The sequence below is a fragment of the Varanus komodoensis genome, unplaced genomic scaffold (genome assembly GCF_004798865.1).
Source record: "Varanus komodoensis strain SLA01 unplaced genomic scaffold, ASM479886v1 scaffold1, whole genome shotgun sequence".
In the NCBI taxonomy this organism is placed as follows: Eukaryota; Metazoa; Chordata; class Lepidosauria; order Squamata; family Varanidae; genus Varanus; species Varanus komodoensis.
Window position 1 is genome coordinate 17,385,940 of NW_025335268.1, and position 15,854 is coordinate 17,401,793.

The 15,854-nt window shown below is 40.6% G+C and overlaps 1 protein-coding gene across 13 annotated transcripts in view; it reads right to left on the reverse strand.

Annotated features, from left to right (window-relative positions):
- Window positions 1-2,966: 2,966 nt before the first annotated feature.
- The window catches only part of LTBP1 (latent transforming growth factor beta binding protein 1), a 242,920-nt gene continuing 230,032 nt past the window's right edge, over window positions 2,967-15,854 (reverse strand). For all 13 annotated transcript variants that reach the window (XM_044451089.1, XM_044451347.1, XM_044451264.1 and 10 more), the window contains 3 exons: window positions 9,475-9,600; window positions 4,498-4,647; window positions 2,967-3,986 (listed from right to left, as the gene is read on the reverse strand). In XM_044451089.1, the coding sequence (XP_044307024.1) occupies window positions 3,817-3,986; window positions 4,498-4,647; window positions 9,475-9,600 (446 nt within the window). In that variant the 3' untranslated portion in view covers window positions 2,967-3,816. The remainder of the gene's footprint in view (window positions 3,987-4,497; window positions 4,648-9,474; window positions 9,601-15,854) is intronic.

A 15,854-nucleotide genomic window follows, 5' to 3' on the forward strand; every position in this document is an offset into this window, starting at 1 on the left:
AATCATTGCCGCTACCACCCACACCCCTATTTGCCCCTCATGGAAAAAGAAAGATTCCAAAATAACTACCTTTTGCTTCCTAGACTAAAATAGGAGCTTGGGGGATCTTGTTCAGGAAGATGGCATGGAGCAAGGGCCGTAAACTCCCCTTTCCTACTGCCACAGTCCCAGTACAATTCAGGTCTCCTCCACCCAGGCTGTTTGAACTCTAAGTGTAACTACAAGAGATCATGAGCTCCCATATCACTTCTAGCCTGGCTTTTTGAAGCATCACATTTCTGATATTGTGGTAATATACATTATTTTTAATTTCCCCTTCTGTTGCTTCCAAATGTTTCTGTTCTTGAGGAGTACCCCGCACCCCTTTTCCAAAAACATTTTGCTTAGATGGAGGGAGATTGCTCATATCTGTATTGTTTTGAAATTGTATTTTGGATAAAAGAGGGCTACTGGGGCCAGGTATGGTTGGGCACATCCTTTGTCACCTGAGAATAGTATTTCCCATTGATTCCCACACAGAATCCTGTTTGGAAAAGGGAAAACTAGCAAGCGATGGGGGCAGGCACCTCTCTCTTCTCCACCTAAGGCTTCCTTTCTCTATGCAAAGAAACAAAAGCAGAGTGTGAAGTTTGAACTTTCAGTCAGAGCGGGTGACCTCAAGTTTTGAATATTGGTTGACAGCTTTTTAGGGTGCTGGTTGGCTCCCTGTATAGCTGATGTGGGACCAGTGTTTTAAGCCATGGCTCCCTCTACCTGCTCTCAACTCGTGTATCTGTAAGTAAACAGAAATACTGCAAAACACCAGTAAGGCCCTGGTGGGTACTGTGGCTTGGGACTTCTCACCACCTGGACAGGTGGAGTGTCTCCAACAGTATCCTTCCCTTCCTGCAACAAGCAGAGGGTAACAAACGGTCAACCACCATTTCTCAGCCAAACTCAACTACAGATTAAAAAAAACCCAAAAATTAACACGTCAGTGAGAAAGCTATGCTAGAACTTCTTGTTCAAATCAGCTACTTTTGCACAGGGAGGAAAATAACATGGAAATGGCAGAACATTTTGATCATGTGATCCCTGCATTCCATGGTATAGGAGTGCTGACCCTCTGGGATTTCCTGGAGAGCCCTGCCCCTCCCCCTGATCATGGTCCCTCCTCCCTGGCTGTCAATCATTTGGCAGTTGCCCATGACTCTCCCCTATTCCAAAAGGTTGAAATACTCCTTGTAAGGCTTAGTTAATGGTCGTAAAGGCTCCAAGCTAATATATGCTGGTATTTTGGGCAACTTTTGTCCAATTTTGGCCTTGAGATAAAGTCATATGGCATGCCTGCCATAATGATACAAACAGAAATGATGCAGTTGGCAATATACCATATATCTTTCCTGACTGTGTTGTTCTCACACTACAGTACTGTGCAGAAGTCACACAAAAGAGATTTCATGTGCAATTAAAAGGGAGGTGGGGCACCTGCCAACCCAAGCCTTGTCCATGAGCTCCATTGGTTCCCTGATGCCAGCAAGTGGCAGCTAATGAATTGGACTGAGGCAATGAAATATTCAGTAGAGTGTTGCCACAAGATGCGCTGCTTCCGCTAGATGGTACTGGGGAGACTGGCATGGGAGATGTAAGAAGTAGCTGAGCTTTCTCCAGAATATCTAGGGAGGCTGCCAGGGTTTGGCAGATATTTATAGCAAGCCTCAATTTAAATTTCCAAATTCTCAATCTCTATGGAGATTTTCCACAATCTCCAAGATATCCAAGATAAGTACTTTGAAAAGTTGGCAAGAATATTCAGTATAAAATCAACAGTTCAACAGGCTTCGTAAGAGTTTGTTAAACTGTGGCACAGTCTTCCAGTTTCTTTACATATGATATGCAGCACAACTCTACACATGCCTATTGAGACATCAACCTTATTATGATCAGATTTAGCTCCATGTTCTTCTATATAAAACTGTTTTTCTCTGCAATCCTATATATACTTACGTGGGGTTAAGTCCCACCAACCCAATGAATAGATATGCATAGGATTTCAGTTCTTATGCTCATGTTTAGATACTTTAAAGTAGCATCCAATAGTAATGATTAAACAGAATTCATGTATATAATAGGAACATTGTCACCACTGCGTCCGGCCAAACTAATCATAAATGCAATCCTGATAAGAAAGAAAAAAATAGCCTCTTCTCTGTATGGATTTTTGGGTATATCTAGGTGTAGTTCTGGAATCCTAATATGAACCAGTATCCTTTTTCAGCTCAAGTATCATAGTCTGCTGTTATAATACAAGCAGGAATAAAATAGCTGTTAGCTATTTTGAAACCTGGAGTCTAAGGTATGTTCGGTGCAGTAAAAGGCCATGTGGAATGCAAAACAAAGAATTTCTTGCTCTCTCTTTTTTAATCCTTTAAACAAAGTTTGGTCTGCAAAGCAGACATTTAACACATTTTAAAAGCTATTGGCCAGTATTCCAGGCTCTTTGCTATCCATATTTTGACTTTGCATTGATTTGTCAAAAGAAGTCTAGAGAAGGTTACCTCCCCCCCACCCCCTAATGTGTGTGTGTAGCACTCAGGGTAGCAACTCTAAGCATATATGTATTTGAAATGAAGTCCAAATACATATTGTGAAATCCTATCCATGCTATTCAGAAGGAAAACCAGTTTAATTAAATGGAGGTTGTATAGCCTAGAACAGCCTCACTTACAATTGTGCAGTGACAGATGTAACTTTTTCCTTGTGGAAGGTGAAGCAAATTTCTCTATTAAAAATAGATGTACCCCACCTTTTAATCCCAACAGAACTACACAGCAGCTAAATTTGCCACAGTCTGGGAAGTGTTGTGAGCAAACAAAAGGTATGTGCTTTGGTCCTGAATAAGTATCTACATTATGAAACACAAGCTTAAGTGCAATAAAAACAAATGGAAAGAAATGAGGGAAAGTCTTAGAACTAGTACACATCTCTTTTCTAAAAAACAGTAGATTTTATTGAGTTTTAATATACAGCTTTAATATGTTAGGGTAACCAGTACACAATCTGTGTTCAATTTACACATTACAATACAAACAGGAGCTCAGATCTTTTGTTGCAGTTTACAAAAGATATCCAATGGTCATCCTCTAGCAGCTTTGAAACTTGGCAAGGCAGGTTCTAAGGCATGTTAAGTGCAGTAAAAGGCCACATGGAATACAAAATGAATACAAAGGATCTCTCCCCATGAACTGTACATTATTTTAAAGAACAGTACCTGCTCCACAGGGCAGACGTTGAGCAATTTTTAAAAAGTCACTGGCCAATGTTCCAGACAAAGACGAGCATTATTTTGTGTATAACCACGGTTAGAAAATTGCTTGTATTACAATATCTGTATCAAAGGAGGAAAAGCTTCCAAAGGAACTGTAGGCAAAGAACTGCTAAATAAAAAGTACTATAAAATATTTTCACAACTAATTAAATGCCAAATAAACCAAGCAATAGTAAAAAAGAAAAACAGAAACAAAATCCACCATTCTGTTCAAAATAACAGCACATTTTGCTTATTCTCATGAATTTTATTTATGAACACACGGTATACTTAATTACTTCTTCCATTCAGGAAATGTGTCCTTTTGGTCTGTTGCTTTGGTGAAGATGATGTATATTAAACCATCACCATTCACTTTTAAGAAGACACGTTTTATTGCTTTCTTCCATGTGCATCCAACCTCTGGATTAGGAGTATCCTTGACTCAAGTTAAATATGCTTCTCTCTTCCTTTTCTTTATACAGTGCAGAGTATATGGGCTTAAAGTTACACGGCAGCCACTGCTTCTCTTACTCCAGTTCACTATCTGTGTCTGAGTTCAGGGGTGTGCAGTAGTTGGGCTTGTCTGAGGGGACAAAACCAGGGAGGCACAAACACTTGTATGATCCTTCAGTGTTAATGCACTTGGCGTTTTTGCAGAGAGACATTCTGTTGTTCAGTTCATCACATTCATTCACATCTGGAAGAAAAAGCAAGCAAAATCAGTTGGTAAAGCAGCAGATGTTGTGAAGGAACAGTCAGCGATGACCTGTCCACTAGCCCTTCTTCTCAATCTGTACAAAACCGAAAGACTTTCTGTCTTCTTCTGATCTTCCATCTTGCACACAAATACATTTAAAAAGTGCCCCACAAGGTGGAAGGCAACAAGATGGGTTGCAGTGGGTCCCCAGCCATGTAAACAGGGTGGGAGATTAATGTTTGGCTGCCTGTGTATTTGTAGTGCCATCCACCAGAACACTCTTTCATTTTATGTAAACCTTGCTCAGAAGAGCATGAGCTACCAATCAGGTACTCTTACAGGATTCCCATTAATTTCAGTGAGTCATAAGCAGTGGAATATCCTCCTGGACCACAGGGTTCAGAAACACTTAACATATCTGATGCCTACATTCAGAGATGCCTTGTCATTCTCCTATGTCTGGCAAACTATGCAAACAGTCAGAATACAAAATATTGAAATACACTCTTACCAACACATGTCATTTTGGCCATGTCCAGATGATAGCCATCAAAACAGTCACAGGTATACCCTTCCTGAACCCTTACACAGCGCCCGTTTTCACATCCATTCAGAATGCCACATTCTTCTGCTTGTAACTCCTCAAAGCTGTTTGGGAAACCTGGGCAGAAAAGATACAAAATACAAGCGATCTCGTTCAAGCACTATAGGAACTTAATTCATTACATCACAAATATCTTAATCCATCTTTCTTCAGCCTAAAATAAAGACCTTTGGTACTGGCCAGCTTGTATTTGCACCTGGTCAGACAAACTGATAACTGCTCTAGGGCCAATCACAAACTGCGATGTTATCCTTGAGGTACACCGATAAACTTGCACAAATATCTGAAGTGCTGACGTTAGTAAGAAGAAACTTGTGCAGACTAAAAAGAAATGTTAATGAGACACTCCTGAAGTTAAAAAGAAATGGCATGTTTAAAGGCACTGCATGTTTTCTTTGTAATACATAGTTCTAGCAGAAGTATAATTTATAAAATGGTAGGTGATTTCTAGAAACAATAATTAAAGAGAACTGCAGATGGCAGTCAAGTACAATCAAGGAATATCTGGGGAAACACTGAAGGGATGCGTCTGCTGGCTAAACAAAAAGAGATCAATTCTGTGTTATTATTTTGCTATCGAGAAAGAGATAATTTTTGAAGAGAGCTCTTTTCTCTGAAATGGCAGTGATTTCTAGGGCACCCGTGAAGACAAACCTATTAATTTCTCAGGGAGAAGATGGCACTTTTGGTGGAATAAGCCTTATCTAATAAGCAAGAGATAGTGCAGCTTAAGATAAACAAACCTATTACAGAAATATGCAGCTGATTAGTGAAGTAAATGGTACAGAAATTAATAATGTATCTGAGAATGTACTTATCCTTCTAGGTTGTGCATGAATACCACTGCATTTCTTTTCAAAGTAAAAATAACTGCAAACTATAGTATAAGAATACAAAAATGATTTTAGTGAATGGTGTTGCATTAAGGCAATATACTAAGACCATTCCTAACTGCCACAATACATGAAAAGAATGGGTGTGTTCAGTTAGACTGTGAGCTTGTGTGATACTGTTCTACAAGATGTTAATGATGAAAAACACTGCTAGATAAAGAAGAGCAAGGTGCTTTTGAACATCTCCTGCATAAATGAGAGACTTCTATGCTTCTTGCAAAATACCCACATAAACCATGGTGAGACACTGCACCAGCAACAAGTCATAAAATCACAGAATAATAAACTTGGAAGGGGCCAGTAAGGCCATCAGGTTCATCCCCCTGTCCAGGACTCCTTAGATGATGGACTAGAAGGATTTATTTCCACTTCTAAGGCATTTTGAGGGCCCTACTTGCTGGAAAAGTGGAGAGAGAGCCGCCTCAGCCTGACATATTTCTATTGAACGGCCTTGTGATACCATCAGGTAATGTATTTATTCCCCCACTCACCCTGTAACAAATTCCCTTTTGCCCTGGTGATTACACCAGCATTTCTTCCCGTATTTCATGCACAATGTTACCATTTAGCTATAGTTGAGCTCAGAGAGCTGTTCTGCTTAATTAAAATCATATGACACTGAAGTGGCTGGACCTTATGCAACTTTGTGTAAGTCGACTGAGTTTGTTCAACATTCAGCAGAGATGAAATCATTAGGTTGGCTTCTACTGAAGGGAATGAAATATATGAAAGACTTTACAATTCCTCTTGTCCTGCTTAGCGTTATTTATTTTTCTTTTGCTTTCTTTTATGCAATATGACATGTTAACAAAATGTAATGGGAAAGTGACCCAACAAAACAGGGACATAACAGGCAAAGCACAGCTGGAATCACCACTTTTTTATTTTATTTATTTAGGTATTTTTTACCCTGTCCAATACGTTGCAGGTCTCTGGATGGCTAACAAGTCAAAACCCAATAAATACATATAAACCCAAATAATACAATTTTTGTTGTTGTTGAGCACTGCTTATTTCAGACTTCAGACTAAAAATTTGCAAGGTACAGTCACCACTTCTTCAAATATACCCTGTTTAAATTTGTAGTTTTTGTGATATTGTTCCTCTGAACTATTTACATGTTTTAAAAGATCTGAAATGCCTCATGCTACCTTTTGCATCCAATTCTATCTCCTTATTATGATAACTTCCTCTTGCATCCTTTGTGTATAGGAACAGCATCATGGAGCACTTGCATTCACTCACTCTGGATCATCAAGCCATGTGTATCCACAAGGTGGTTGCATAAACAACAGGCTTGCTCAGTGCCCAGGTATTTTAGTACCTCACTGATAGGACATGCCAGTCTTGCTACTTCTTGCTAAATACCTTGTGGGAAAAAGAAGCAACATTTCTCTTCCTTTACACAGCATTCCTTCCACAGTCGGGTCCAAAGTTGTGAATGGAAGGAAAGAGGACCCTGGCCAGATAAAAGAATCTGTGTCTTCCCCAAGTAGGTCCCAGTGTGGCAGGCTTACCCCCTACCTCTTCTCTTACCAGTTATTTTCTGTCTAGCCAAGCTGCGGACTAGTCTGGAATGGATTAACTAAAAGGTGGATTTAAAAATATCTTGAAAGGAATCTTCCGATTCATTTCTGCCCTCTCAACACATATAGATGAAGACAGTGCAGCTTCCATCAGCAGCAAATGACACGCTAGAACAGGCCCGTGATTCACACAAGACTCTTCTTTTTGTCTTTAGATCCAGAACCCCTCTTCAGATGCCCCACAAAACTTCTCCAAGATATAGAAAATGTTATTTTGAACATGCAAAGTACTTTTTCAGGCTCCTATGGCTTGAAATCATCACTGAAACTATTTGTTAGGCATTTACCTAAACCTTTTGTCCAACGACTGTGCGTGCTGCATTTTGTGCCCACAAATTCAACAGGTTAATTGTGCACTGTGGGAAAGAGTTTATTTCCAAGTACATCGTCTCTACTTTGAAAGAAATACTCTTTTCAGTGTATGTGAAAGGCAGGGCCATGTTTCTGGGGCCAAGCATCTCAAGAATGGTTATCTTAAGCTGCAAGTTTAGAAACAAAGAAAAGCCTACAACTCCCATATCTGGCTGGGGCATGCTGGAAGCTGTAGGCCTTTTTTCCTGTCTAGAAATGCACATGGATCCACCCTTAATCTCTGTACCTGTCCAGTGAGCCAACCTATTATGTGGGGGCTTCATGTGGCTCAGAAAACCAAACTTCCTGTGTAGCACAGTCCCAGAAGACACACCTGAACAAAGCTATGGAAAAGCTGCCAGTTGTGATGTGGAAGGGCAGGAAAGGTTCATATCTAAAATACCTTCCACTATCTCATGACATGCTTTCCCAGCTTGCCTTCCACAGTCAACTTTCACGAGTGCCATCACTGCCCCCCATCAGTGCTTCTGGGGCCTACATCTGAGCCTCCCCACTGATCCTGTCATCCTGAAATCAAGGCATTCTTCTCACAGGCACCTGCTTTCTTGCAACCTATCTCAAGAGCTGAAAATGTAGCACATTCAACTTTCATGGTCCTGAAAAACACAAGCATCCTTTTATGCTCCAAACCTGCCTTGGACTGTAACCTCCTGAGGTTCCTGACCACTGGCTGGAGCTGACTGGGGATGTGGAACAAAACATGTTGAGGCCATCAGGTTAGAGAAGACTTCTGTGCACAGGTATTTGTCTGTTGGCAGACCCAGTTCTCACATGATGCCTATTTTTTGTGTGTGCGTGCATACCCACAGCAAACTCATGTATGATTAATCTGGGCAGTAGGAATAAAGCAAACTGCTTTGCAACTTCTGCTTTGCATCTGGTTTAGCAAACAACCGAGAAACTGTTCCTGGTTTGTTGCCTCCATCTCTGAACCCAGAACTCTGGGTTGCTGAAAGATGAACAACCTAGAGATTTATCTCAATTAGAAAGCATGGTTAAAAACTTTGGGTTGTTTGTAGGTTTGAATGTTGCAACAACAACAACAACAACAACAACAAAGGCCCAAGGCAGGACTGATTTGCAACGAAGAAGTGATGTGGAAGCAGTCAGTGGTTGCAAGACAGTGAAATCACCCACCACAGCATGGCCCTAAGCATCCACAGGTCACACTGGGATGAAACTCATCAACCAGTCCCATGTGAGTGTTATACACACATGGAGGGATGTGTGAGGAATCTGTCTTGGGGGTGAGAATGCCCAGCCCATTTTGTTGTGGCCCTGAGTCAGGAACAGAATGCCACACAAATGCTGGGCAAGCAATGTTCCTCTTTTGCGCTGTGTGCAGCAGCCTTTATTTGTACTGCTGCAAGTGATACAGAAGCAGCCCACCAGCTGTGCCACTTTCGTTCCAGAAGGATTTGCAGACTTCCTCTTGACTTGCTTTCTAAGACTGGGCTGACCATGAGAGGAAGTCCATGAATGCTAGACGGACAGATTCTACTCAGCTCTGTCCCAGGCCTATACACATGCAGAAGTAGAGCACACAGTAAATTTAACAGTGGGGTCCACTTGAACTTGTATAGGAGCTCCTGACTCAAATATCAGGAAGTAGATGGCCACCAATTTGGATGGTTTCAAAGGAGAACAGGCAAATTCATGGAGGAGAAGGTTAGCAAGGGCCACTAGCCTTGCTGACTATGTGTTGTGTTTGTTCTCAGAGGCAGCATGTCTGCATACACCAGCTGCTGAGGAGTTTGAGCAGGTGGAATTCTTGTACCCATTCTGTTCAAGGATCCTGTGGGCAGCTGGTTTGTCACCATGTGAACAGAGTGCTAGATCAGATGAATCAATGGTCTATTACAACATGTTTTTCTTGTATTCTGATAAGAACATCTGTCAGGAAACACAAAACAATACCACAACACGTAAGCAGAGCAAATGAAAATGTTAGAATCTGAACTAGTGGGCATTTTTTAATACAAGGGAGAATCCAATTTATGGTTTCTCCATATTATGAAGTAAAGGTCACTTACGGTCTTCCACAAAGTATGGGTTAGCTTCTGGAGTGTAGCGTTCTTCCTCTAAGTCAACCAACGCATCTTGTCCATATGGCCTCCGAGATCCAGGAACTGGAATGTTACACAACTGGGCATAATCCTCTAGAAGGGAACAAATCAAAACAGTATTTACAACAGACAGCATTTCTAATGCAAGAGATCCTATGGTTGTCTCTCTCACTGGGCAACACCTAACTTCTGGAAAAAATCACATAGTATGTTTTTTTCTTGAAAATTAAGTTTGCCATGCCTCAATTCCATTGATCATGAGCAGATCCACTGCTCATTAATTTCAAGGCCAGAAATGACAAATTTGATCACTCTGTCTGAATCCTTGCTTATATTGGCTAATTAACAGAGCAATCCTTTGGCCCCCAGACAACACCCAAAGAGCCATAGGATTTTTCACTTTCTAAGGTCTAACGTTAGAAAAGAGCTCCGACACTAGATCTGTGTTCAGATTCTTCTCCCCACCCGTTGCAGCCAGTGCAGAAAAGATTCACACTGCCTCTTGGAAGTCATCAAAGCAGCTTTGGGGAATGGCTTAGGGAACATGGAAAAGAGGATATCAGTGCTGCCAAGATAGGCCATATTCTGGCTGCTCCTCAACATCCTTTCCTCCTGATCTGACATGCCACAGTTAGACAGCCAAGATCAGCCATATCTACCTGCTTTGTCTCTGTGCTGCTTCCACTCTGCATGTTTGGAGCCTGGAGAGTTACAGGCATTCCCATTGAACTGAACCTTACATTCTGTTAGTTAAACTTGGAATTGGAGGCTTTCCATAAGTAAAAGTCGGATCAATGTCTAAGGTTGCTGTTTTCTCTGTTTTCTGAGCCAAAATTTTTAAAATGCTAAAATGTGACCACTTTGCTGCATCTTAATAGGGTCTTTATGTTTGGCAAATTAGCCTTTTGTTCCATTTGTCAGGAGAGCCACCCAGTAAATAAAGTAAGTAAAATAAAACAACCATACTGTTAGTCAATGGGATACTTAATGGCCCCACCAGGCAACTTTTTTGGTGTGGTCCTTTTACCCTCAAGCCATTAAGTAATCTATGAAGCAAATATAATGTGTATTTGCAGTCAAGTTTAGAATGTCCCTGGGTTCTGTGCAGTGGATACAGCTAGAAGACAAAGTGCTGAATTGCAAAGTCCTTGGTTCAGATCTTGCACTTGTTATGAACTTCATAGGCAATCCACTATACTCCTCAACCTCAATATTCTGTCCCCAGTATGAGTTTAAAATACTGACCTACCTGTGGCAAAGATCACTGAACTAATGTAGGTAGAATACTCTGAATTCAAGTGAGATAGACACACACTAAGATAGATATAAATTCTGAAGGCAGCAGATGCTGTTGCATTGATAGAAACCCCTTACTGTCTAATGCAAGGTCAGAGTGTTGAAATGTCAAATTTAAGAGAACAATGTTCTGTACTGTCACTTTTCCAAAAAATATTTTTTATTTTCAAAAAAATAAAACAACACTAATAACAAAATACAAAGAACACTGGGCTGCTTCACGTGCAGCTCCAAGTTACAGCTTTGCATTATGGGAATAAACCCTGTACTTGCACACTCCTAGTTTCCAAATGTGAACTGCTGATTTTGAGTTATTTCTGGGTTTATGTAAGACCATAGTTTGCCATTACATCTGAACCAGAAACCCTACTTCCTGATTTGCAGGACATGCACAAAACACAATTTTCTGGATCATATATAATGGTATATTATGACTGGCTACAAACCAAGAAGAAATTAATTAAGTGTGGTGAAAGCGGAGAAAAGGGCAAAAAGGGACTATGCCACTATAAGGCTCATCATGTAGCATCAAATCTTGGTTAGAGTTTAGGTGTGAACCAGCAAAATATAGCAGAAACATAATGCAATAGCCACGAAATAAAAGAATCTCAAAAGGTTCTTGTATGTACCTTTTAAATAATTCTACATATGATTACCCAGCCAAAAGCGTTGTCAATAAATGAAACAATCATTTGCACTGAACACTTTTACCAAGAGAATTGTATGTATATAAAATAACTTAACAGTATAGGAACAACTAGTGTAAAAGGAAAGCTGGAAGGAAAGTATTAGAATGAAAGCCAAGTACAAATGGATTTCGTAATGTTTGGTTCATACAGAGACAAGTACATTGGTTCTTTCCTATGATGAATAGATGTTCCTTGAAATGTGCATGATTTTCAGTAAAACAGAATTTTCCCTCCAGATAGTTTTCTGTTTGCACAACTGGCCTGCATGTTTCTCAGAGCTGGACTGTTAGAATGATTAATTTTGCTATTGTTGCTATTTTCTTACTGTTAAAAGAGCACAATTTCCGGTGACATAAGCAATAGATAACTGCAATAAAATTAATGGAGTATAAATGTTTTAGCACTGATTGAAGGGGGAATCATTCCCGTCCTCTTGAAGCTTTCCCTACTGTGTGTAGTTGGCTAGAACATCTGACCAACAAGTTTTGGGCCATGTCACAAGACATGTTTAAATAGGCTTTTGTTAGTCCTTTACCTGAAATTTGGATATAAATCATTGGCTGAAGTACAACTGAATTTATATTGGCTCTGTATCTAGTATCCTGCATCTATAACAATCATAGATCATGTACTTTAATCATGTATTTAGCCTTGCTTGTGAAAACACCCTTTGGGTTTAGTCCCAAAGACCACTTGGAATAGACCACAGTGAACTAAGTAGCGCTTACTTCTGCATAAGCATGCATCAAAATGTCTCCTCCTGTCCTCAAATATAAGGTCATTTCTAAAACTCTAGGGCATTTTAAGCCAACATCATTTAGTTTTAAAAGTTTGCTCCTTATTCCAAACACACAATATTCAACATTCAGTTTTAGTAACAATAGTTTATGAACATTACTAATGTTTATACTGCTTGCCTGTAATAGAAACAGAGCGAGTCAGAAGGAGCCTCCCGGGCCATCTAGTCTGACCTCCGGCACCAGCGAGCTCCACTCACGACATGCCCACCATGTGCATGTCCAGCCTGTCTTTGAACACCCTCACCAATGGGGCCTCAACGACCTCTCGTGGAAGCCCATTCCACACCCTCGGGGTCCTAACTGTCAGGAAATGCTTCCTGGCATCCAAATGGAACCTTGGCTCCCTGAGCTTTGCTCCGTTGGAGCACGTCCTGCCTTCCTCTGCAGGGGAGAACAGGTCTCTACCCATCTCCGTGTGACATCCCCTCACATACCTGTATGTTGCCAACATATCCCCTCTGAGTCTCCTCCAGGCTGAAGAGACCCAGTTCCCTCAGTCTCGCCTCATACCCCATCCCCTGCAAAATGGCCACCAACCTTGTGGCCCTACGCTGCACTGACTCCAACCTCGCTATATCCTTTCTGTAATGAGGGGCCCAAAACTGAGCACAATACTCCAGTTGCGGGTGCACCAGAGTCGTATAGAGTGGTAGTAATACTTCTCTCGATCTAGAAGCCACACTTCTGGCTATGCAACCAAGGGTGGCGTTTGCCCTCTTGACCACTGCATCACACTACTGACTCATGTTTAGCCTGCAGTCAACCAGTACCCCGAGGTCCCTTTCACAAGTGCTGCTCTCCAGCCACTTGTCACCTGACCTGCACCTGACCTTGTTACCTGACCTGTACTTATGACACATATTCCTGTGCCCCAAGTGCAAGACCTTGCACTTATCCACATTGAACGCCATCCTGTTGTCTCCTGCCTACTTTCATAGTCCATCCAGATCCACAGTCCGTACCTGCTCCTCAGTTGTGGCTACTGCTCCAGTTTTAGTGTCTGCAAATTTGATCAGCAGACTGTTCACCCCTTCTTCCATGTCATTTATGAAAAGATTAAACAGGATTGGCCCCAGGATAGAGCCCTGGGGGACCCCGCCTGTCAATTGTATGGTGTTTCTACAACATGCAGAAACACACAATAGAACAGGGTGAAAGGTAGGGAAAGGGACAGTAAGGGAAGCACGGCTATTTACCTTGAAAATGAGCTGATATGGTTTGACATTTCGGGTAGCGAAGACAGCTACGATCTTAAGCAAAGCTGTGCTAGAAGTTACCTCCCCACAAACCTGAGACCTGAATCTATTGTAGGAATGTCTTAACTCAGATTCAGGTTGGAAAAACAGCAATTGCACATCTTGCATCCCTAATAGAAATAGTTAATCCAGGCAAAGAAGAGGAGAAGAATTCAGCCTCCTAAGACTGGAGGAACTGGAGGCTTCGAACTAATTGCCGATCCTCTACAGGATCAAGGAGTATCACAAGCCAGAATATAAGCATACCACTGCCATTCATTATAATAGCTGGTGTCCCACATCAGATGAAATAACTATTTGTAAACTGTATGTGCTGAGAGAATGGTCTGTAAAACCTTAAACAAATAATATTAGAAGCTATTAGAAGGTAATACAAATTGGCCACTACCCTGCATATGTTTCTTGGGAATAACCTTAACTTTCCCCCCTGTATTCAGGTGATTATCCATGACTATCAGGATTTATTCTTCTTCTGGGAAAGAGATCTTCAATTGTTACTCATTTTTGGTGGAGTGACAGTTCCTAAAATCTTTATTTAAGGAGATGCTTCGAGAACAGGTGGTGCTTCCTTATTTTCCCTGGATGCAAGAGAACAGCAGTGTTTGCAGAAAACACCAGTGAGCCCACAGCAAACACAATCAAACTAAACTCTTCTTTGGCTTAATTCTAGCTACACCATGCCGTTTCTCCGTTAGTATAAAACATGACAAGCCCACAGTTCTGGAAATGAGTCAAGTAAATGTGTTTAAGATCAAGGTAATTACATTTTGTGATGTGTTAGAGGCCATGATGCCTTATAATCTGGTATATCACTTTACAGCATGTTTTTAACTACAGCCATATTTATTACCCAGCAGGTTTAATGACACCTTGTGGGCAATGCAAATGAACTCTGTCAGAGTGACAAATGGCTTCAGGCACCTATGGTTCCCTTTCCCAAGCAGCACCTGATTGAGTTTTTGCTCAGGAAAAATTGCATTAAGGGGAGATGTGTTATGTAGCTTTTTGACCTACTCCAGCAGCTCAGTCAGAGCAGAGAGAACAGAATTTTCAGCAAGGACAGTAATTTATTTTAGGAACATAGCAAATGTTCTTCTTCTCGAGTATAAACTAAGCCTTCCTTCTGGAAACTGCCCTATTCACAGACAGATCTTCTTACTATGAGATTCCTTTCTAGCCTTCTGGACTCATCTCTCCACAGATAACTCTCTCACTGGAGGCTACTCTTAAAGATACCTGAACCATTAATTTTCACAAAAATTCCGGTAGAGTTGCTAGAGATCTTAAGATTTCCTGCTGACACATGAGCAGGAACTTACCTAGCCATAAGAAAATGAGATCCAAGTAGAGAGTGCTACATGCATAACCAGGTAATGTCCTATTTGCATAGGCTGTCTCTCAAGTCGATTTTTAAAATTGGATTTTAAAAACTTCAAACCAGTCTCCATCTATTAGCAGAAGATGAGGCAGACTATTTCCATGTATGCGTGCACCATTTTCACTATGCAAGAAAAATGAAACTTTTTCAAGGAAGCTATCACAGCATCCATCAAGTACAGGCAGGACTTGCATAGATTAAATATACAGGTGTGGTAGATGCCTTTCTTTTTAATCCTGTTTGGTAAGTGTTCCTTTTTGTGTTTCTATTCCTTGAACTTAAACCTTTTCATCTGAAAACTGTTTTCCTGACTGCAGAAATTACAAACTTGAAGAGCTTTTCTGTATAAGTGCCATGGGTGGGCTGTGAGTAACTGTTTGAGGGAGGAGCCGTGAACTAAAACTCAAAACCAAGAGGGAATCAAAAGGGAAAGACCAACCAGAAGACAGGACTGAAGGATATAAGAACGAGCCAGTGCTCAGAAAGACATACTGCAAGTGAAGGTCATCTTACGAGCCTTTGTATACTGGAGGGTCCAACAGTCAGACTGGCTGGAATAAGCTGAAGGCCTAGGGCAGGGATCTGCAACTTCTGAACCTTAATTCCCATTATTATTATTATTATTATTATTATTATTATTATTATTATTATTATTATTATTATTATTACATTTCTATACCGCCCCTTGCCGAAGCCTCAGGGCGGCTTACAACACAATAAAATACATTGAAATAGAATAGAACATAATAAATTACCATTAAATACAAAAATACAAAAAATACACTGAGTTACAAACATAATAATATAAAATTAAAATTATCAGTATAAAATAAGTAAATAAATAATATAGGAGGAGAAAAGAGAAGGAAGAAGAAGTTGCCCTGGTCAGATCATATGTTTTAACAATTAAAATGATGTTTAAATAAAA